This window comes from Xyrauchen texanus, chromosome 9 (genome assembly GCF_025860055.1).
Source record: "Xyrauchen texanus isolate HMW12.3.18 chromosome 9, RBS_HiC_50CHRs, whole genome shotgun sequence".
NCBI classification, from domain to species: domain Eukaryota; kingdom Metazoa; phylum Chordata; class Actinopteri; order Cypriniformes; family Catostomidae; genus Xyrauchen; species Xyrauchen texanus.
The window spans coordinates 13213789-13238246 of NC_068284.1; the positions used below are offsets into that span (position 1 = coordinate 13213789).

Below are 24458 nucleotides of genomic sequence, written 5' to 3' on the forward strand. Positions count from 1 at the left end.
CATTATTGGTGTAAATAAAAATGTTCTGTGATTGGATGACCTACTCAATAAAAGCGCAACACGCGAAACATTTAATCAATAGCTATGGCGGAGAAAAAAGAAAGAAAGAGGAGAGCCCCCAGCTTTAATCCAACTGAAATGGACATCCTTTTAGACGAGGTGGCACTTCACAAAGATGTGCTTTTTTCGAGTTTTCGGACAACTGTGTCCAACAAAACGAAAAAAGATACCTGGGAACGCATTGCCATGAAAATGGCAGCATCAAGTTCAAGCCCACAGAGAGAGTGGGAAGTTGTTCGTAAAAAGTGGCACGATTTTGCCAGTGCTGCCAAGGCAAGAGGTGCTGCAATCCGGAGAGACCGGGCAAGAACAGGTGGTGGGCCCACCCAGCAAACATGCGACGTCAGATAGACGTTCATATCGTGTCTATATAACTTCTGTCAGTTCAGACCCACTTTTGTATGTCAGTGGACGTGCAAAACAGGTTAAAAATCTGAACGTCTGACTAGGGAATCCTATGGACGTCTGTGGACGGGCAAAACTGGTTCAATATCTGGACGTTTGACTAGGGACCCTTACTGTGGATGTTTGTGGACGTGTAAGTAAGCCAGGACTCCTTTAAGACAGATGACTATTTCAGTATCTGAACGAATCTGAAACATGTCATTGTGAAATGTATAAGAAATAGAAACTTTCTGGGAAATGTCTGAAAAATTTGTATTTTGGAAATTTTGCCCAATTTAAATTGCAAAAGTGCAACACATTCAGTGCATGTACATGTAATTTCCAGCATTAAAAGCAATTCAGTAGAATTACAATCAAGCGGTGCAGAGCACACTTCATGATTCTCTGGATCTTGGGTTGAGCCCACAATAGGCCTAAAATTTTACAGATTTTTGGAGTGAGATCATATGCATTTTTTTATTCAATGCTTAGTACATATCTCACTACCACACTGCAATTATTAATATTAGTTTGACCATGTCATTGGAGGACACGGAATCATGTACTGATGAACAAATATAGCAAACGTTTATGTGTGAGATTAGGGTTAGGTTAACCCTAACCCTAGCACAAAATATTTCATTATACAGCAAAGTTACAGCATACAGCAAGTAGGAAAATCAGAAGCTAAATCGATAATAAAGAAGTTATTAGAATGTGGCAGGAACATTGGAATAGAGGAAAGGGAAATTAACTATTTTATAAACTCAGGTTGGGTAAAGAGTGTATGCAGAATTGCAAGATTACGGTTAGGACACACTGCAAACTCTGCATGATACTGGTTTATTTAAGAATTTTAATGTACAGCAGAGTTGTTATGATGTGCAATAAATATGATAGTCAAGAGGAAAATTGAGCACGAGACTTGCATTTCAATATGCATATAGATTGCATATAGCACTTATAGGCTACTTGCATATAGCTTGCATATTGCATAGCTTGCATATAGCACTAGCATATAGCTTGCATATAGCACTAGCATATAGCTTGCATATAGCACTAGCATATAGCTTGCATAGCACTGAACTTGTTGTCCTACTGTTAGTTTATTGTTCTCATTTGTAAGTCGCTTTGGATAAAAGTTTCTGCTAAATGAATGTAAAGGAGACTTATTATAAGACTATTTATTTAATATTTCTTTTTTCTTTTTTATTTAAATAAAGGATAAATAAAAAAGAAATATTAAATAAATAGTCAGGCCATAAAATAATTAAATATTTATTTGAGTTTCTGATAGCTACCAAGCTGGATATATATCCATATATATATATATATATATATATCTCATAATAATTATATTTGTAAGCAAGAGATCATTCATGGGGGTGGCGGTAATGAACTAAAACGTCTGCAACCGCCGTTAAAAAAAAAATCAAAAAGAAGAAGAATCGCCACGTCACACTGCAACGTCACCACAGGAAAAGGATCCTACCGATGCTGCAGATCGACACGTGGAGATACTGCGTGTACGAAAACAGGTAAGTTAAAAAAAACAACCATCAATTTAATATGTTATTCAGTTAAGTTTAGATCACATCAGATGAAGTGAATTATCTAAGTCTCATATGCCCCTTAATACCTTGAAATACTTGCGCGGGGTCGACAAATGCGCGGGCGCGTTTGCTGGTTTCCCCCACAAAATGCTTTCTTAAAATACTCTTAGAAAAAGTCCTAATATTAGGACTAACATGCCCATTATTTTTAAGAGTTTATCCTAAATCGGCAAGTTATAAGAGCTGCTTTTAGCCATAAGATGTTTTGTGAATACAAATCTGTATATTAAATAGTTTTGTAATTTGGATATTCGTCTTTATCTCTTTTTTAGGTTGAAGCAATAAAGATAAAAAAGAGGTAAGTTTCTGTTCAAGCAGAAAACCTTTGTTGTTTCTCAAACTAAACTGAATGTACTAGGAACTAGTTTGGACTGAGCACAAACTAGAGCTGCTCGATTATGGAAAAAATCATAATCGTAATTATTTTGGTCAGTATTGAAATCAAAATTATGTAACACGATTATTTCACATGACTTTGGGAACGTGTTGCATTTATTAAAAAGACACCTTTCAACAAAAAAATCTTAATTTGAACATTTAACTTTTTGAACTATTAAAATAAATAATATAACAGATAATACTTTAATAAGTGTTTTAATAATTCCTGCAGGTCTACCACTTATAATGCGGGAAATTCCCCCGCAAACATTGATTCACTTTAGCATGTAGATTGTATGAGTAGCCTAAATTAATCCACACATATTATAAAATCAAATCAATAATTTAAAAACTTTCTCCCAGACGCAATTTCCCAGATAAGTGTTCAGCGGTGCCGCGTCTTCTCTCTCTGTCTCTCAAAATGTGTAGCGTCGAAACTACACTCTCGCATTTAGGAGTCAGGACCAGGGATGTAGTGGAGGCTAAACGCACGTAAACGCCGTTTACGCACCTCCCAAAATTCGGAAATAGCGTTTACCCACCTCCAAAGTGGGTTTATCCACCTCTAAATTGCGTTTATCCACCTCTAAATAGATAGTTCCTAAGCCATTTTAAATGAAGCTTATGTCGTTTTAGTTTCATATTGTTCATTATTAGTTTCATAGGTTGTTAAACCTAAGACGAAGTCTTTCATAATGCGCTGCTGCCAGTGTTTCCCCATGCGCGTGCATCGATATTGACTACTACCAGCTATATACAGCGTGCTGACCTCAAAAATCCAGCTGTATTCTAACAATAACTTAGCTCTCCTTATTAGCTAGGCTCCTTGCATGCTGGCTAATAAGTAATAACTGACAGTGCTGTGTTGGACAGATTTATGCAGCGGTGTTCCATGTCGGAGAGAGAGCGCGAGAGGTACGGGTGAGAGAGAGAGAGAGAGGGACGAGCGAGAGGTAGCCTAGTGCTGCGCGAATACGCTACGGCTCTCTGCAATCAAATACGATTTTAAATAGGCTTAGTAAAAAATAAAAAATAAATCGAAAATCAATGTGTGGCGGTCAGCGTTGATATTGTGGCGGGCCGCCACAAATAAATGAACGTATGGGAAACCCTGGCTGCATTACTGTCAGTGTTGACCAATCAGCAGGAAGCAGCAGACTGCATCAAGATTCATCCGTCACTCACTAGCCCAAACGTCTCATGTAAAAATGGATATCCGGCAATTTTAAAAAAAATATGTGGCACCAGATTCATTCTTCTGTCGTTAATCTGCTCTGTGCCTGCACTCAGCCCCGACGAGGAAAAGGCCCTGGCAATCATTGGAGAAGCGGCCTCAGAGGGTATCTCAGGGGGTATAGATCTGAGAGCAGGTGTGGATACCACTCCATGCTCTCAAAGCAGGCCAGCCTTGCCAACTCGCACCCTCACGCCCTCTCCCCCAGCAGCAGCAGCGACAGGGCATCTCCGCGACCGGCGTCACCACGCCGGTCTGCACCTTCATGTGCCTCCACTGAGGTCGCCCAACACCAGCAGTCTGCGAGTGGCTCCAGAAGGCGTTGTTCTATCCGATGCGGCTGCAGTGAAGAGCTGGTGAAGCTCGAAAAGGAGAAGCTGGAAGTGCTGCGATGGATCGAGCAGGGGTTACAGGAGGCCAACAACCTCGCCCGGACCATGCTGGAGGTGAAGAAGGCGAAGCTCCAGATTTTGGAGAAGCAATATGCTTTGTCCGAAGCTAAATTTCAAAGGCCAACCATTTCTGTTCCAATTATAATGCCAGGTCAAGGTAAGCTTGATTATGATGCTCGGAACTACTAGAGTGTTGTCTGTTAACTTTTTGATCAAACTATTTGATTACATTACAGATGAACTATCAACAACCCAGTGACTGCGTGCTTCAGGAAAGCAGACTTTATATATGTTTATTTTCAAATATATATTTTCAGTGCTTTTGTTTGAATAAACACCAATTTGATTAGACAAACTTGCTGTCATCGATGTTGGGTCTGCAGAGCATCTTTATTGTAAAGAGTTCACTGTGTAATGATCAATGGCACATAATAGTGAATGATACGTTACTTTAACCATCCTCTACTGTGGAGGAGAAATAAACTCAGCTGTGCACAACAGCAAAAAAAAAAAAAAAAAAAGACAGGGAGAAACTGTGTATATCCACAAAAAGGGGAAAGTTTTATGTTGATGATGAAAAATAGGGTGCAAAAATACATTAACCAAAAATGTTGTGAATGATTTGCTGCCTCGTTTGTACACCAGCTGCGTGTAGGGCAGTTGGGGTGGGTTATGGACACCTTCCTCCTCCTCCTCTTCTTCTTCTTCCTCCTCCTCTTCTGGCAAAGCTGCACCTCCACTGAGTGCAATGTTGTGTAGTATTGCTGTAACTACTGCAACTGCACAACATCTTTCTGGCTTCAGACGCAACCCTCCAGCTAATTTATGCAGGCACCGGAAGCGCATCTTCCAGTGCCCAATCGAGCGCTCCACCAAGTTGCGGGTATGGATGTGTGCAATGTTGTAATTCTCCTCGGCCCGCGTGGTGGGGTTGGTGACTGGATTTAGAAGATAGGTTCTGAGGGGGTAGCCACTGTCTCCTATAAAAAAGCTCTGCCCAAAAAACCCTCTTTCTGCATCTTGAACCACTACTGAATTGGCCCATACAAAGCTGTCGTGTGCGCTACCAGGCCACTTTGCCACCACGTCTGCAAACATCCCCCTGTGGTCCACCACCACCTGGACATTGATGGCCGCGAAGCCCTTACGACAGATGAAGGCCTGGTTGAGTGCTGATGGGTTGGCTATGGGGATAAGTGTCCCGTCGACAAGCCCTATTATTTGTGGTATACCGGCAATGGCATGGAAGCTTTGATGCGCCTCCATTACTTCGTGCCTGGCGGAAGGCATGCGGATATAATCTATGGCATGACGGAGCAGGATGTTTGTGACTGAACGAACGCACCGCCACACCGAGGTCTTACTCAGTCCATATCCATCCCCAACCACCTCCAGAAAACTCCCCACTGCATAAAAACGGAGAGCAGCTGAATTTCGGGGCTGAGGGGGTGGTTCCGTCGAGTTTGTCTTGACACATCCGGACTAATATGATCTAAAAGCTGCTGAATTTGCTGTCGTGGCAGGCGAAATTTCTTTTGAATTGTATCTTCTGACATGGTAGCCAGGGGACTAAAGTTTTCACGAATATAATAGTGCACATACACTAAATGGCTTCGCGGACGGCGCCGTCTTTGATTTAGCACAACTATTCGCTGTATCGCTGCCATAGTTTGACCAAATTCCCCACCACAGTCATTCTCTTTAAATAGACGAATAAGCCTTTACTTTCGAATGGTTTGCCAGCTGATGTACCTTTGGATAATATAATTAAAAAGCTAACAACAATCAGTGTGATGACAATTTTATTATTTGCATGAAAACACTTGAATTAGCCTAATTGAACACTGGGTGTATTCAATTTAAAATAATATTCGTATAGACTAAGATGTAAAGAAGCTTTTTGCAGTGGTGCCCACTAGTGGAGTGAACTGCCAACAGTGATAAGGTATAGCTAAGAGTGCTCCAGACCAACCTTCCGAACGTATGACTTACAGAAGGTATACTTAACTAAGAACGTTTCGGGAAACACGTATTAACGATAAGGTACAGCTTAAGGTGTAACTTAAGAACGACGTAGCGTTAAGAAGGTTTCGGGAAACTCAGGCCAGAACAGCACTTTGCACCTGGTCAGCTCTATGGGTTTCCTAGGGTGTAACATGCTGTGCAAATGCAATTCCTTAAATGGGAGATATTTTCAAGATGATTGCCTGAGAAATGGACCATTTTATGTCAAGGTTTATTAATGAACTCCATTATAAACTTTACATTTAAAAGTGTACATTTTGTACACAGTGGACTCATGAACAGCTTATCAATCAGTGTTGGGTGTAATCCAGTTACAAATTAATTACATACTGTAATCGAATACATTTTTAAAGTAAAACAATTAGTGTAATGCATTAAATTTTAAATTATTGTATTCAGATACCGTTACTGACTTTCAATTAATAACTTTTATGTACATTATAGGGTTATGCTGATTTCTAATATATTATTAATGTAGAATACATGAATTACAGCCCTGTAACGAGTCATTGTGAAGTATAAATATGAGGGGCTGAGTGTATGGCTTGTGTGTAACAATGAACAAAAAAGAAATATAGACATTATTTTGAATTTGTTGAGCGGAAAAGTGTTCTAGAAAGGAACTTCAGTAAAGTAATTCGTACTGTGTTTACGTTTCCAATGAAATAATTAGTAAAGTAATGTGATTACAATTTTAGATAAATAATTATTAATTTGTAGTGGATTACTATTTTAATATAAAAAATTGGGTAAATAAATAATTTACCGAACACTGCTTCTCAGCTGCTGCATGAAAGATGAAAATAGATTTTTGAATTTTCTGAAGAAAAGCTGCCCTAATTCATCATCTGGTTGCCTGGCTGCTGCTATGTTCCGAGTGAGGGTTATCACATTGCTAGGCAGTTGCTAGGTTGTTTTGGGTTGTTGCTATGGCATTTTTGGATTGTTTTTTACTTTGATGTTAACCATGGTAATTGTAATGGTTATTTCCGTAACCTCCGTTCCCTGATGGAGGGAACGAGATGTTGTGTTGATGTAGTGACACTAGGGGTCACTCTTGGGAGCCTTCTGATCTTGGTTGGATTGGTTGGGTGGGGGAAAGACACCACGGAGACCACACTCCGACCAGGGAGAGGGTTTTTTTCAAGTGGATATACACCCTCTTGGGGCCCCCTACCCTCTTGATGGAGGTGAGCGCTGTCAGGACAGTCTTCATGTCTATACCGAGGGGTGTCTTGGTCAGGGCGTACCAGAGCGGGCAATGGTAGGATTCTGGAGAGGCGAACAGGTCTACCTGTGCCTGCCCGTATTGACTCCAGATCAGCTGAAACACTTGAGGGTGGAGTCTCCACTCTCCCTTGTGGGTAACCTATCATGACAGCGCAACTGTAGTGTTGAGGTCACCCGGGATGTGAGTGGCTCGCAGCGACTTGAGGTGTTGCCATAGAATTGACATAGAATTGGAGTGGAGGTGGTGTAGTGGTCTAAACCACTAAACTGTTAATCAGAAGGTTGCTGGTTCGATCCCCATAGCCACCACCATTGTGTCCTTGAGCATGGCACTTAACTCCAGGTTGCTCTGGGGGGATTGTCCCTGTAATAAAGGCTCTGTAAGTCGCTTTGGATAAAAGCATCTGCCAAATGCATAAATGTAAATGTAAATGTAGAATGGGAGCGTAAACCGTGCTGACGGTTGATATATGCCCACGTTGCCATGTTGTCTGTTCGAACCAACACGTGCTTGCCCTGGATCAACAGCCTGAGCCTCCGCAGGGTGAGCAGAATAGCCAAAAGCTCGAACTTGAAGTGCCAACGTAGCCGCGGGCCCGACCAGGAGCCGGTGGCTGCGTGCCTGTTGCATACAGTGCCCCAGAACATCATTGAGGTGTTGGTCATAACCACGACACACCTGGAGACCCGTTCTAGGGGAACACTTGCCCGTATAAATGTGAGGTGGTTCCAAGGGCTGAAAAGGCGGTGACAGATCGTCGTGATAGCCATGCAATGTGTCACGCGGTCTCATATGCCATATGCCCCAGGGGCCTCTGAAATAGTTTAATTTCAACTGTCGTCTTCTATCTGAATGCCTTCAAACAGATCAGCGACTGGGTGTGCTCGTTCATGAGGCGCGCCTTCTTCGAGACTGAGTCCAACTCCAGACCGAGAAAAGAGATGCTCTGAACCGGGAGGAGCTTGCTCTTCTCCCAGTTGACCCGAAGCCCTAGCCGGCTGAGGTGTGAGAGCACCAGGTCCCTGTGCGCACACAACACGTCTCGAGAGTGAGCTATGATTAGCCAGTTGTTGAGGAAGTTGAGAATGCGAATACCCACTTCCCTTAACAGAGCAAGGGCAGCCTCTGCGACCTTCGTGAAGATGCGATGGGACAAGGACAGGCCAAAAGGGAGGACTTTGCACTGGTACGCCCGACCCTCGAATGCAAACAGGTTGCAAACATAGTGATTTTCGAATTCAGGTCTATTGCCGCAGACCAATCTTGATGTCGGATGCTAGAATGTGCCTTTGCGTCAGCATTTTGAACGGGAGACTGTGTAAAGCTTGGTTCAGTACTCGCAGGTCCAAGATTGACCCCAACCCACAGCCTTTTTTGGTACAATGAAGTAGGGGCTGTAGAACCCATTCTTTATTTCGTCTGGAGGGACAGGCTCTATCGCACGTTTCCACAGAAGGGTGGTGATTTCTGCGCGCAAGGTAGTGCCATTCTCTGTACGAACTGTATCATGTAGCCAAGTCGGACGGTCCGAGTCAGCTGCCACGACAGGTTGGAGAGCGCAATCTCGTTGGACGTACCGGCGGGTGAGACTCACAGCGGGGCGGAGATATCGAAGCACTTACCTGACTCCTGATACTCACCAGTGGATCGGTCAAGGAGGGGGGAGGAGGTGTTTCGTCCCCATGGTCCGTCGAAACCGTCCGGGGTTGAGCATGTTTGTGCCACAGTTTGGTAGCACCGTCCACCATTCCAAAAAGGAATGGTGGACGGTGGTTGTTATGATGGACATACACACTGGTTATGTGACCCAGAGAATAAGAAAACCGCTCTTATGTTAAACGTTTGGGTACCACAGCTACTTGAGCATGTGGCGAAATTAAATGAGAAAGGAATAAAACATTCTCCTACCGGCCCTCCGGTAGGAGGGCCGTTCTAATTACTCACATACCGGGCTTGATCAATCCACAGCTGATCCCCATTTCATCTCCCTCTATTTAAGCTACACGCAGTCACACACTCGGGGCTAAGTCTTGTTTGTTCCGCTACACTACTGAGCGCTCTACTACCATTCCTGTTTGATTATCTGCCTACCGACCTTGCTTTCCCTGTTGACTACGATTGATTACTGCCTGCCTACCTGAACCTTGCCTGTCTCTTCGTGATTGCCCATAGCTGCCTGCCCTGACATCCTGCTTCCCTCACAACGCTCCTGCTCTGCCTACGTTTGCCCTGATTCCCCATTGCCTGACCATTGCCTGCATATATCTGTGAGTTTCAATGAAACACTGCTTATGGATCCCAGCCTACCTGAGTCTCTGTTACAGAAGACTTCGCCAAACATCGATCCAGCGGTGATATCACGTATGGCTGAAGAGCTCACCACCCAAGCGAATCAGCTATCTGCACAACACCATCAACTCGGCCGTCTGATGACCGCCGTGGATGAAATTATGCGGGCTGTACAAGCTCTCAGCCAGCCAGCACCGGCGCTCACCGCGCCTCCAGCCAGCCCAGCAGCCGACGCCATTCCTCACTACCAACCGATCACCGGCCCTCGCCTCGCACATCCCGAGAAGTTTGAAGGTACGCTCGAGTGCAAAGGCTTCTTCATGCAGTGCACGGTCTTCCTCTCTCAACAACCGCACTTTACCCCACCAATGAGAGTAAGATCCTCTTTGTATGTTCTGTGCTCACAGGCCGAGTTCTCGATTGGGCTACCGCGATCTGGACCAACCAGGGTTTCGCCCAGTCAACCTACGAATCCTTCATGGGCAGCCTGACCACAGTCTTTGATCACCCCGAGAGTGGCAAGAGCCCAGGCGAACAGCTGATAGCCCTGCGTCAAGGTAATCGCACGGCAGCGGACTACACGCTTTCCTTCCGCACTCTCGCTACGCAGACCGGCTGGCCGGAAAGCCCCCTCAAGATCCACTTTCAACAAGGGCTGAGTGCCGAGCTTCAGTCTGAACTGGCCTGCCGCGACGAGGGTATGTCTCTTGATCAATTCATCACTCTCGTCATACACCTTGACAACCTCATCCGCTCCAGGCGGTCAATCCGGTGGTTCGCGCCGGCAGCTCCGACTCGCTCATTCCACGAGGAACCCGAACCTATGCAGGTCAGTCGGACCCATCTCTCTCACGAAGAGAAGGAACGCCGCCTCTCGCACAACATCTGCCTCTACTGCGGTCAAGCGGGGCATCTACGCGCCAACTGCCCGCGACGCCCCCCACAGTCCGAGAGTCCATCCAGAGAGACCGGCCCTCCGCCCTCGAGGTCGACCCCGGCGCCGACCAGGTCCTCACTTCAGGAGCCGCTCATAGGAGGGGGGTTCTGTCACAAACGCTTTCGAGAGCACCTCCGCGGTCGGCCACCGGAGATCCGATTCATTAGTTCTAATTACTCACATACCGGGCTTGATCAATCCACAGCTGATCCCCATTTCATCTCCCTCTATTTAAGCTACACGCAGTCACACACTCGGGGCGAAGTCTTGTTTGTTCCGGCTACACTACTGAGCGTTCTTCTACCATTCCTGTTTGATTATCTGCCTACCGACCCTGCTTTCCCTGTTGACTACGATTGATTACTGCCTGCCTACCTGAACCTTGCCTGTCTCTTCATGATTGCCCATAGCTGCCTGCCCTGACATCCTGCTTCCCTCACAACGCTCCTGCTCTGCCTACGTTTGCCCTGATTCCCCATTGCCTGACCATTGCCTGCATATATCTGTGAGTTTCAATAAAACACTGTTTATGGATCCCAGCCTACCTGAGTCTTTGTTACAAAGACGTTCCAATGTGTGCCACTCTTTTAGAATAGATCTCTACAGTGCACCCGTGCAGAGAGGGGAGAAAGCCGCTGTAATACTCCTTATGTATACAGCAGAAGTGAATGGAAGCCGTGGGAATTCAGCTCGCTTATTTCTCAATGAAATAGCGACTGCTCGGCTCCGAAGAGAAAATCTGATTGAGTGGTAAGCACGCCCCCTCCTTTATATCCCTATGTCTGGGGGAGTGGCATGCAAATACCACTCACCAATTCCCATTGGACTTTTATAAAAGATCAGAAGGTGTCTCGGGCTCCCAAGAGTGACGCCTATTGTCACTACATTGTCACAACGTCGAGTGAGTGACAGACAGGGAAAAATATTTATTATGCTTTAAGGGTTATGAATATGAACATGGGATTAAGGTTATTTCCATATTCATGCACCATGACATTTGGGTTATTATTACATCATTTTATAATCAACTGTATGTCAATGACAAATGTAATTATAACAAATTATAAAGTATATATAATTTGTTATATATACTGTATATATAACAAATTATATATACAGTATATGGATGGCCATATTACTAAATTAAGGGTTTCAAACCTTTGTAATACATAGCCAATAAAGTAAAGATACAGCTTTAAGGGAATAGAATTACAGTCCACTTTACCTGAACAAAATAAATAATGGATACAAGCCCACAGGTAATACTAGATCTCTGAGGTTAGTGCTCTGTGTGAATATGGCTGAAACTGTTCGGGGTGGCTCTATTTATCTTAAATGATCCTTTAATGAAGAAAAAGGCTACATTATGAGTCATGAATGCAACTTCTACACATTATGATGGTAGGTGTGTTTGTCTAAAATCATCTAAATCCAATTTTCCATAAAAAAAAAAATATTTTTAAAGATGTTGCCGTTTCTGCTTGATCGTATTTCACAGAATGATACATTCGAAATGGCTTCAAAAAGAGTTTTACAGTGAGATGAGCAAAAAAGACTCAGTAGTCACATTCAGATTCAGTAACTGAGAACATCATCTCTCTCATTACACTAATTGAACCATGAGGAAGAGGAATGACCAAGCTCTGGGAAAATAACATATATAAGATACGATACAACTGATGGATTATCTACAAAAAAGAAAACTTTCTTTTCTTACTATTGGATTAATATTTCTTTTGAGCGGCGTGGAATATGGTAAGTTTTCTTTTTTTCTTTGTGATCTTCCTCATCTCTCTGGCCCATTTATGCAACTAAAATCTATGCTGCAGATCAGTAATTTTAATCGATGAGTGGATGCTTAATATTCAGATTAATTGGTAAATTCAGAAAATCTGAATGCATTGATCATTGTTAAAGAGGTCATTATTGCAACTGTTTAGATATGATTTTTCACAATACAGCTTAAATTGTGACCCTCCTCGTGCTCTTGGTCACTGTATTTCCCTCTCTCAGCTGTCATTCTACCTACAATATGGAGATATCTGCAGTTATTAGAGGCACCACCCTATTTTCTCGGCTTGGGTCTGTCTGCGTTCAGCTTCAGTGGACTGGTGACAGGTCCAGTGTTTGGCCATTGGTCTGACAAAACCAGAACTACAAAGACAATCATCCTTTTCTCCAACATTTTTGAAATCGTGGGTCAGTATTGAAAATTACAGACATGTAATGTGATGCAACTGGCCCTACAACAGATCAGATGTCTTGTGCTCTCGACTCATGCATTTCTGATCTACTTATAATGTTTTTTGTACAGTACAATGTTACCCATATCCATACATTAACTGCATACCTTTGACTCATAGGAAACTTTATGTATTTCATGGGATATTCAAAATGGCTTTTGTTGTCCAGTCGTCTGGTTGCAGGTGAGGATATTTTGAAGTTGCACTGTTATTTCAGTTCTTAAGCAACATTAGTTTGATCTAGAAGACAGAGACGTTCTGTTGGCATATTATACAAATATTAAAGGGTGAATACAAAGAACATATCCTGGTCATACTTAACCCCAAAATCAAGCACACTGTATTACTGTACTGTAATGCATTCAGGTGTGGTTTGTTTTTCTCATTATTCTCATTGATGGTTTTCATTAGATTCCAATTACTGTAATACACTAATGAATCATCCTGTCCAGACACTATTATCTGTTTGACATTAAGCCAGCACAAATTACAGATCGCAAATTACAAATGCAGACAAATAGTACCATGATGTATAAAGACTTTACAATGTATCCATTATAGTGTTACAGTCTGGGTTTTTTTCTGAAAACTATAGTTAATTTCATACAGTTGGAATAAAATTCCATTAATTTTATCACACAGGGCATCTGAACACACATTTATTGATAATTTGTATAAAATTTGATTGGCTTTATTTCACTTTGTTATACCTGTGTTGTTCCCAATATAAAATGAGCAGCCATGGGAAATGAATGGATTTAACAACAAACTACAGAAATATTTAGTGTTCAGGAGCATCCAATCATTTCGATGAGCACATATTTGGACACACACACACACACACACACACACACACACACACACACACACACACACACACACACACACACACACACACATGTTGGGTTTCCATGTTTTATGGGGACTTTCCATAGACATAATGGTTTTTATACTGTACAAACTTTATATTCTATCCCCTAAACCTAACCCTACCCCTAAACCTAACCCTCACAGAAAAATTTCTGCATTTTTACATTTTCAAAAAACATCATTTAGTATGATTTATAAGCTGTTTTCCTCATGGGGACAGACAAAATGTCCCCACAAGGTCAAAAATGTAGGGTTTTACTATCCTTATGGGGACATTTGGTCCCCACAAAGTGATAAATACAGGCTCACACACACACACACACACACACACACACACACACACACACACACACACACACATATGTTAAGTGGCCTTTTGTGCATCGTCTTTCCATCTACACTCTTTGAGGAAGATTTCAAGATCTACTTATCATATTATGTCATTATCTGTGTTATATGTATGTTTCAGGAAGTAATAAGGAAGAACATGACATAAAGACACTCCTGTTTATTTTATGTATGTGTGTCAGTGGGAATTTCATACACTAAATCTCACTACTGTTTGGCCTCTGACTGAAACAAATTTGCTCATTGGATTTTACTAATTGAGACCTTTTCAACGATATATAACACACAGCTATCTCATCTTTTTTATGTTTTTAAAAACAACTCTGAATAGGATTGTTGTGATGACAAATGAGCTAATTACATGAACAAAACAGTTCTAAATTGTCAGCAAATTAAAAGTATTTTTAAGAATTGGTAGGATCAGCTATATGCATGAAAGGTCAAAATGAATATTAATATAATATAATCTTCATAAAAGAAGTACAAAACCTGTAATAATTACTAAAACATTAATTGACAAAAATATCTAATGCAATATATTGGGATGATATATGGAATATGAGAATTATTGAAAATGTATTGGGCCACAATAGATGTTTGCACAAACAAACACAACACAAGGTTTAAATCATATCTAGTTACTTTTTTACATTACAGTAATTAGAATAGTTCTTTTGCATTACAGCAAGGATAATTATATTTTTGTTTGCAGTAGAGTAATGAGAATTTAAGGGGAAAATATGCTTAATTGTCATGAAAATAGTGTAAATGGTCCTTGTTAGAAAGTCCGTCCCGGACAGTCCTAAAAATAGGCTTCATGTTCTTTCGGCATTTTCTCTTAATTTTGAGGTGAAGCATGGCCTGGATGTTCTTGACAGGTTTTGTGAAATTCACCCCAAATAAATTACATTTCAAAATTGCACAAAAATGTTGCAATGCCTATCCGTATAAAGCTGTAGTTTATTGTACAAAATATTTACCATCTGTCAGGTATCGGAGCGGGAGCTGGTTCCTCCATCTTTGGGTTCCTCACAAGGACTACCCTTCCTGATGAGCGAGCGAAAGTCTTTGCTGCTGTCATGGCCTGCCGTCAGGCTGGACTTCTGATTGGTCAGTCAGTGGTCCTCCAAATTATGAGCAACAATAGACTATTTAAAAAAGACATTTTATATTCTATGTATTATATTTTGACAATGTGCATTTTCACTTTCAGGACCAGCCTTCAATATCTTTCTGAGGTTGTGTGATTTTAAACTGGGCCCATTTGTTGTAAACAAGTATACCTCACCTGGGGTAAGACTGTGCTGCTCATTTGTAGTGGTCTTTAGTGTCTTCTTTTTAGACTTACACTATTAGGAACACTATGGGCCTTAATAAAGTGCCCGACGTGGTCTTCTGCTGCTGTAGCCCATCCGCCTAAAGGTTCAATGTGTTGTGGATTCTGAGATGCTGTTCACTACAATTGTACAGAGTGGTTATCTGAGATACTGTAGCCTTTCTGTCAGCTCCAATCAGTCTGGCCATTCTCTGTTGACCTCTCTCATCAACAAGGCGTTTCTGTCCACAGAACTGCTGCTCACTGGATGTTTTTTGTTTTTGACACCATTCTGAGTAAACTCCAGAGACTGTTGTGTGTGAAAATTCCAGAAGATCAGCAGTTACAGAAATACTCAAACCAGCCCATCTGGCACCAGCAATCATGCCATGGTCGAAATCACTGAGATCACATTTTTTCCCCATTCTGATTGTTGATATGAACACTAACTGAAGCGCCTGACCCGTATCTGCATGATTTTATGCATTGCGCTGCTGCGAAATGATTGGCTGATTAGATCATTGCATGCATAAGTAGGTGTACAGGTGTTCCTAATAAAGTACTCAGTGAATGTATATTGAAGGACCTGAACCATATCTAGTGACCAGAATACTATAAAGACTTATCATAGACGGTGTGCTCTTTTGACTTGCACTAGTTAGGTACTAGTCCACTCACATTGTCTTTAAAAAAATAAAAAATTGCCTAATTTAAATGAACTAATGGACTAACCAATAGACTTAATGCAGCTCTTCATGTGCGGGATGTGGCTGCTCATGCAGTTAGCAGTGATGGTCCTGTACTGGGACATCCCACCACTAGACTCCATCTCTGAGCAGAACACCCCCCTTAGAGAGGTCAGAGGTGAAGAGGAAGAGGAGCCTCTCATGAGTCTGGAAGATGAAGACAGAGCCTTAGGAGGAGAATCGTATGGATCGGTCAACCCCGAACAGGCTGAGACCCAGCTCTCATCCGAACTCCCACCTTCTCCTCCCGATTCCCCCCCTACAGCTACTTCCGACCCCTTTGAAAACTTCAGTGCAAGCCAAGGTGAAGGCCAGAGGTTATTCTCAAAAAGCAAAAGTGCTTTGGTTTTCTAGGCAGAGCAGTATGAGTGTAGAATATTTCTCTCTCTCTCTCTCTCTCTCTCTCTCTCTCTCTCTCTCTCTCTCTCTCTCACACACACACACATCTATCTATCTATCTATCTATCTATCTATCTATCTATCTATCTATCTATCTATCTATCTATCTATCTTTCTTTCTTTCTTTCTTTCTTTGCCAGCCAGAGCCAAGGTCAAAGCCAGAGTTTGTTCTCCCAAAAAATAAATACAATACAAATAAAAGTGCTGTGTGTTTTTTGGCAGAGCAGTTTGAGTGAGTGTAGCATCGATTCTTTTTTTTCTTTTTTTTTGCTTCTGAGGGTGATAATGTGTGTGAGAAAAAGTCTGCTAAGTTCTCATCGATTTGCTCATTCTTTCTTTGCTGGACGATTCCAGTGTGTGTTTGTGTGTGTGTGTGTGTGTGTGTGTGAGTGTGTGTGTGTGTGTGTGTGTTTGTGTGTGTGCATTTATACTTCCATTATATTCAATCTTTTCTTGGCAGCATTGAAAAGCCTGAGCTCTCTTTCTCTCTCTCTCTCTCTCTCTCTCTCTCTCTGTTTTCAGAGTTTCTCAGGGAGGAGGTAGTGGTTCTCCTGACCGCTCAGTTCATCACGCTCTTCAATCAGACAGCACTCGAGGTAACAGCAAAAAACACTTACCACAGTTCTATTTACCTCAGCATTCAGCATCCCTAACGAAAATCAAGAATATATGGCAAATTTGCTGCAAACTTGCCGCAAATTCGCCACTGATATTTTTCACATGCAAATTGCCATACCCGTATGTTCGGGGGAGGGACATACAAATTCTGTCTGCCAATTTCTCATTGGGCTTTTCTCAAGTTCAGAGGTAACCGAGGCCTTCAAGAAAGACCCCCAGTGTCGGTTCATTCGACACAACGTCTCGCTTCCTCCATCAGGGAACGGGGGTTACGTTCCTAGGCGAAAGTAGCTCTAAAAACAAGTAACATTTTCTCCCCAAAAGATTATGTTTTTTAAGGTGAATAATCTCCCTTCTCTAAACCTTAAACCTGGAGTGTCAGAAAAAGTAAGCGATTTCTGAAGCAACTGCCTCATTTTGTGGTGCTTCTTTGACACTTTTGGCTCACGTGTCAACTCGCATGCTCTTCAGGACTTATATACGGTCCTTAGCAACGCTCTATCTGTTGAGCTACCACACAATTTGATTGTGCTTGAACAAGTTTGTAAATGTAGTTGAATATGTGATGTTAAAACCTTAAACAGTATTGTCTTACAAGACATGCACCAATGGCGTAACTACAGAAATGATAGATAGTAATAGCACACCTCTCTTCAGCAAGTATCTGAGGTAGTATGAGTTATGTTTAAGTTAAAGTTTCAGTTGAAGTTTAATACTAAAGTGAAAGTTTAGATGTGGAGTATTAGGCAATTTGGAAAGAAAAAACAATAAAAACAAGATGCAATAGCTGATTGGGAAACAATATAGTGTGGACATATGGGACATAAGTGTTTATGAATTCTTGATTTAAAAAAAAAGAAGAAAATTTAAATTTTGAGTTCTGGTTCCACGTTTTAATATGTGTCTTTAACTACTGTTTTCTTAATAATTTGATACAATGTACTTATTATGAACATACGTGTTGTTCCCATGTACTTACATTTAAATTACATAATTTAATTACATCTGTTGTTACATTGTTAACCTTAATGCTGACACTTATTAAACCCTAATCTTAATCTACCTGTACCTCAACTTCAGTAGCAGAAAATGTGAATCTTGAGACAATTTTGCAGAATAGCATTCAGTTACACAATAAGTACATTGTCTTGTACTTATTTTAATGTTAGTACGTATAATAGCTAAAGACACCTAATATAAAGTGGGACTGGAGTTCTTCTTTTCGAAGCATATTAAACAGTAATTTGTTTAGCATTCATAAAACTTATAGCAGTTAACACAGCACAACATATAATTATTTTATTAGCTGTAATTAAATATAGGCCTACATATAAATGTATACTATATAACACATATAATAATGAACTTAAATACAGTGGCTGGTGACTATTCTGACTCTGGTGACTCTGCTTTCTGTCTCCAGACCATGGTGACACCTCTTACGCAGAAGTACTTTGGCTTTGGTGAGCTGGGGAACAGTGTGATGTACAGCCTGTGTGGGGTGGAGGTAATTGCAGGTTTCTTCCTGGTGCGCTGGCTGAGTCATGTGCTGGAAGACCGGGTGGTGTTGGCGGTGGGGCTGGTCATCTGCAGTGGAGCTTGTGTCTGGTGCCTCATTTTCCTGGCCAACCCACAGGGTGAGCATGTGTATGTGTGTGTGTGGCAGACGTCCAGAGAAAGTGGCATACACCTGGGCATGGACAGACACAATATGTCTGCACAGTTTGGTGCCAGCACGATGATAAGCCTTATTAGTTTGGAACTGCTCTATATCTATCTATCCATCCATTGTCTATCTTTCTGTCTGTCTGTCTGTCTGGTTGTAATGGATGTCCTGTGATCAGGTGGTTTTGCATTTGAGTTGATGGAGTTCATCACTGGAGTGTTTCTGCAGTTACTGGGTCTTCCATTTGTGGCCGTGTCTCAGGTGTCCCTCTTTTCTAAAGTTACAGCTGAAAAGACACAAGGTGAGAAGCAAAGACAAATTCTGTGGAAATGAAAGCAAGAATACAAGAAAGAAAAAGATAGATGAGACCAATAAACCTAACACTCACATTTGTATAGGTGTTTAATATTGTTACTTTTTAAATATTTACAACTACATGCTGATTCTATTGACTCTCTGTGTACGTGTGTATGTGATTATATATGTGTGTGTGTTTGCAGGCTTTAGTCAGGGTGTGCGGCGTTCAGTCGGTGGTCTTGCTACCATCCTGGGTCCCCTGTGGGCAGGTGGTCTAATAGGAAATCTATACGTGATGCTGGGTATGATGATGTTTCTACTGACCCTCATCATGGTGAGTAAACAGAGTCATTATGACTCTCGAACAGTATCAGAGATCTGTCTGTCAATATTTTATCATAACAAACATTTAGTCTACCAGCTCACTTAAGTGTACACATAATACCTTAGAACGCGGAACACATCAAAACAAGGTAAGGATCATTTAAACCCACCAGACCATGACATTTCACATACAGAGATAGACATGTCACAAATTACATAGCCTAAGAAAACATAAAATCATACTTAAGCCTCATGTGTCCTCCCTGAATGGTAATAAGGTTTTCCTGTTGTGGAAACCATCCACAGCAAAGGCAAGTAAAATGTTCTTGTTTAATGCTAGTCCTTTGACTGCACATAAGCAACAATAACTATGTAATTTCTTTAGTACATCTAAATGTTGAGACATTGGTATGAAAAGTGTCATACTACAAAGTTTCACTAGCATCAGAATAGTATTCAAAACAGATTTAAGTGCAACAAGAAAGATTTAAAAAAAAATCTTTCTCGTTTTTTGAAGACAGAGAGTGAGTCAGCTTCACGGATGGAGTTGGGAAGGTCATTCCACCAATGTGGTATGATGAAACTGAAAGTGCGGGAAAGTGCTTTGGTGCCTCTTTGTGTTGGTACAACAAGGCAACGTTCCTTAGCCGTTCTGGCAGGAGTATAGCTCTGCAGAAATGATTTTAGGTGTGCTGACTGTTTTGTATGCCAGCATCAGAGCCTTGAATTTAATACGTGAATCAACTGGCAGCCAGTGGAGAGAGACAAAGAGTGGTGTAACATGTGCTCTCTTTGGTTCATTAAAGACCAGACGTGCTGCTGCATTCTGGATCATATAGGTCTAGCTGCACATGCAGGAAGGCCTGCAATGAGAGAGTTACAGTAGTCCAGTCTTGTTATGACAAGTGACTAAATAATTAGTTGTGTGGCATGTTCAGAGAGGAATGATGACGAGACTCAAGTTTTCCTCAGTTTCATTAAAGATAACATTACCTTTATTAATGGTTGAATATACAGTATGTGATCGAGAAACAAGAACACTCACAATTTAAAAAATTATTTCAGACATATACAGTAATAGTTTGAAGTGTTAATAAATCGTACTGTGCCTTCTAAAGCTGAATTCATAAATAATAATATATGATGTGATATAACTTTGTCTTCAGAAAACAAGGTTGATAGTAACAGGGTTAACGTACTGGGGAAAAAAGCAACAAACTAAAATGTGCTTTATGTGGTACCATCAAAATTAACTGGTTTTAGATGTCAAAATATTATTTAACATGACTGAATCTTATATACATATTCAGTTGGTTCCATCAACAAAACTAATTTTAAGGGTTAGATCAGGTAGAAATAGCACCAAAAAGTAACAGTTGGTGGTTTCACTTTTTACAGTGCAGGTTATTAGTTGACAGGGTTTTACAGACAGTTTTACCGTTTTTTTTTATTTATAGTCTAGTGCTCAAGGTCATGACACTTCAAGGTGTTCAGTACAAAGAGTATTTAATGCTAATATGTCTTTTACTAATATTCAGTTTTCAATTATCAATTGTTTACCACACAAAATCATGATTACAGACTTGACAATTTAAGTTTGTTCCCTGAAAAACATGACAAACCTATAAAATATTAATAAACTAAAAGGAAAAAAGAGAGAAAAAAAAGAGAAATTGTATTGTAATTAGCAGAGTTCACTTGCCAAAAGAATGATGTCATTATGAGAGGTCTTTTTTTAATCATTATTATTATTATTTATGCAATAGTACATTATTTTCATAAAGGAAAGTTGATTGTCTAGACTATTGGTGATGTGTTAAGTAAAACATCTCTAATAACACACATTAAAATTATGTGGCAAGTTCTAATTGCAAGTCATTATATTCTTTCATATGTTTTGGCAGTAGAGGACATAAAAGGCCCCTGTTTTCACACTGATAATTTAGCCTATTTTTTAATATTTACGCATTTCAATTTCATTATAAAGTTCCATAAAATGTAATTGTGTAATGTTGAACAAAAAATAATTTTTGTAACTTTATTTTTTAATTTTATTTGATTAAAGATTACTCAGTTCAATTTTTATGTAATTTTGCTATTAAATTTAAATACATAAATCTTAAGATGATTATTTTGACTTTGAGTTTCCGAATTCACTGGCTGACTTTTCTTGAGCCAAATTCGGTTTGCACCGAAATTCAAATCACTGCCCCCAGTGGCCGAAGCGGAAAGTGTTATTGAAAAGAAAATGGGCACTTGTGAGCTCCAGAATTTTTTCCAGTTTTGGGGTGAAATGCCCACCGAGGGGCGAGTTGTTTTTAGCTGTAAATTATGTCACACAAAGAAGAGAAATTCATATTTTACAAACCATACGCCCAAACCAAAACCCCAAACCTAAACCTAACCATCAGTGGAGTAAAAAAGTAATGTTAAGGGAAAATGCAACCTCTGAATCACACTCATCACTGATTATGCGGACACAATGCGGGACAAAATGCGCAACGCTATCAGACGCGTTACAGGAGAAGGTAAATGCACTTGAACCTGATGAGAGATGGTGCTTGTCGGTAACTAGGCAAAATGGGGACAATATCAAGGTACTGGAACATTCAGAAGCAACATGCTGACTTCCCGTGTTATCATATGAATTATCATTTTGAAAAATGCCCCTTTAACACTAAGTATAATGGTGGCTTTTTCTGGTCAGATCATGATGGTGTTGTCCTATGAGAAGCTGGTGGAGCCGCCCAGAGTTGAGCACGCACAGGACTCAGAGAATGGAGGATAGAGACCACCCTTCCCTTTACAGGACACCGGTGAGAGAGTGGCCTCTTGTGTAACTAGTGTACACTTTGATAACGTTCATGCTTATACATCTTTTCTGTGCTTATTGAGTTAAACGGATACAGACTCTAGCCACGGGGCTTTAAACCTTAATATAGGAATAGTCCAGAATTGAAAAACAGAACTACAGTAAATGTGGAACATGCCACATTGTGGGCTATTGAGTAACAAATGTTAATTTTCTAGCAACTGTCAGCATTATGGCATAAAATAACACTCTCTGCAATGCAACAGAAGCTGTCATTGGTGAATGAATCTATCTGTGTGATTTTCTTATTTCCGCACAGAGCCAGAGCCCCTCTCTCTCTGCGGTCTGTCTGCCAAAATTTAGTGCTCGTGTGGGGCTGTACAGAGCAGATGCTGAAACAGTGGGAGATAAGAGGTCCTGCCAGGCCCAGCAGACCACAAACAGCAAGAAGGGCATACACGCACACATTACACACACATATTACTTTTGGCACAGCATCTAATTAATTCTGTCATCATATTTTGGGTTTATGCTGCAGATTTTGGCATTCTGAATTAAAATGTATGTAATTTTCCCCTTATGTCTAACTTAAATTAGCACCTCTAAAGCACATTTTTATCATATTTACCGTGAGTCTTTTTTATGAAAATATATTAAACATATTTCACTTGAATATCTGCTAACAATTGTGTGATCTAGTGGTTCTCAAATGATGGGTTGCAGACAGCAAGGAAAAAAACATGATAAATGCAAATAATACACTGTCAGTATAATCGCACATTGTGAGGATAGCAATATAAATGTGTTTATTAATTATAAAAAGGACGAGAAAACTGTTCCTGTATCTTACATTGATGACGTTGATGTCAAAGGTTGTGCATCTAATCAAACACATCATTGTGGCACAATTCATCTGTCACTTGGTAGAAGCTAGCCAAATTAGGCAGATAGCAACATGGACATCAAAAACCATGCACAAAACTACACTTTTTTTGTCAATTTCTGACCACGACCCAGACTATTTAAAAAATTGGTTCGCTTGCAATGAGGATAAACATGGTTTGTGTCGACCGCAATGTGTTTTGTACTTCTTGGTAGTTCATAGTAATAATTTAGTAAAAAATCTCAATGTTTTATTTGACATACATTGCTCACGTTTGTACTGTAAAACATTTGAGTTTTTCTTCCAATGTAAAATCTGGAATTAAAACCCAGTTATAAAACACTGCTCTCTAGAGTATGGATGTTTACAGTGAATCAACACATGATGGTGCTCTTGTCCCTTAAAGAGATTCACATAACAGAACTGAAAAGAACTGCAGGACTCTGTACAGGAGAATGTGTGTGTGTGTGGGTGTGTGAGAGAGAGAGCGAGAGAGAGAGAGAGAGAGAGAGAGAGAGAGAGAGAGAGAGATGTTTAGACGGAGAAAGGGAAAGAGATAGAAGGAGATCGATGATAAAGCGAAGAAAATTGAGTTTCTCAAAAACAAATGATTCATGCAATTATTCTGCACATATCATCGGTCATTTCCCCTGATATTTACCCATACTTAAGAGGGAAATGGAGGATGCTTATGTCCTCTGGTGCCTAGGATCAGCTTTCTGTAGGTTGTTTTGAAACTGAATTACTGTAAACTCATTAAAGTATGTGTCCACCAAATATGGAAACTTTTAAATGAATGAGTAAACCTCAACTTTGTTGTGCCATCCGTCATACAATTATTCTATTTTTAAAATTCAGAGCTGTCCTTATGTATCCTGGTTTTGTAGCCAATACTTAAGAAATGGGACCAAACATGTCCCACAAATTTATCTGCCATTTGTCATCAGGGATGATTAATACAATGTTCCATTGTGCCAAATCTATCATATTATTTTGGTAAATCTTTATTTAATCAAAATTGTTCCATTGCATTATCACTCCCTATAAGAGTGTAATCTGATTACAGAGTAATTTGTTACTGCAATCGAATTACTTTCTATGTTAAAACAGTGGTCTAATACATTACATTTAAGCAGAAAAAAAGGTTGTGAGAGAGTATTTTAGAAAGTAAATGAAAGGTAAAGTTATTAGTAATGTGATGACTTAATCAGTAAGGTAATCTGATTACAAATTTAGAGAATTAATTAGTAATTTCTAGTGTATAATTTTTTTTTAAACTAAAAAAACCCACTAAAACCACCTGTCCTCAAAACATAACTCAATATTTTAAAAAGGCTATATTAAAATATTTATTAAACTTAAAGGTGCTGTAAGCGGTTTTTTTGTCACTTGGA

At 40.5% G+C, this 24458-nt stretch overlaps 2 protein-coding genes across 3 annotated transcripts; one reads left to right on the plus strand and one right to left on the minus strand.

Annotated features, from left to right (window-relative positions):
- Positions 1 to 485: 485 nt before the first annotated feature.
- On the plus strand, positions 486 to 23390 carry mfsd8l2 (major facilitator superfamily domain containing 8-like 2). Of its 2 annotated transcripts, XM_052133432.1 has the most exons (14): positions 486 to 598; positions 1811 to 1982; positions 2330 to 2355; positions 12557 to 12742; positions 12907 to 12969; positions 14995 to 15114; positions 15218 to 15297; positions 16069 to 16369; positions 16987 to 17060; positions 18506 to 18719; positions 18927 to 19049; positions 19249 to 19379; positions 22077 to 22185; positions 22501 to 23390. In XM_052133432.1, exons 5-13 carry the CDS (start codon positions 12915 to 12917, stop codon positions 22155 to 22157), a joined length of 1179 nt encoding a protein of 392 aa, XP_051989392.1. In that variant the 5' UTR covers positions 486 to 598; positions 1811 to 1982; positions 2330 to 2355; positions 12557 to 12742; positions 12907 to 12914; the 3' UTR covers positions 22158 to 22185; positions 22501 to 23390. The 2 variants fall into 2 exon arrangements, with proteins under 2 accessions (XP_051989392.1, XP_051989391.1); XM_052133431.1 differs by lacking the exons at positions 486 to 598; positions 1811 to 1982; positions 2330 to 2355 and adding an exon at positions 10664 to 12298.
- LOC127649674 (putative nuclease HARBI1) lies at positions 4546 to 9065 on the minus strand. The gene is made up of 3 exons (XM_052134916.1): positions 8940 to 9065; positions 4702 to 5528; positions 4546 to 4549 (listed from the first exon to the last, which is right to left on the minus strand). The coding sequence occupies exons 1-3, from the start codon at positions 9063 to 9065 to the stop codon at positions 4546 to 4548; spliced, it is 957 nt and encodes a 318-aa protein (XP_051990876.1).
- Positions 23391 to 24458: the final 1068 nt, after the last annotated feature.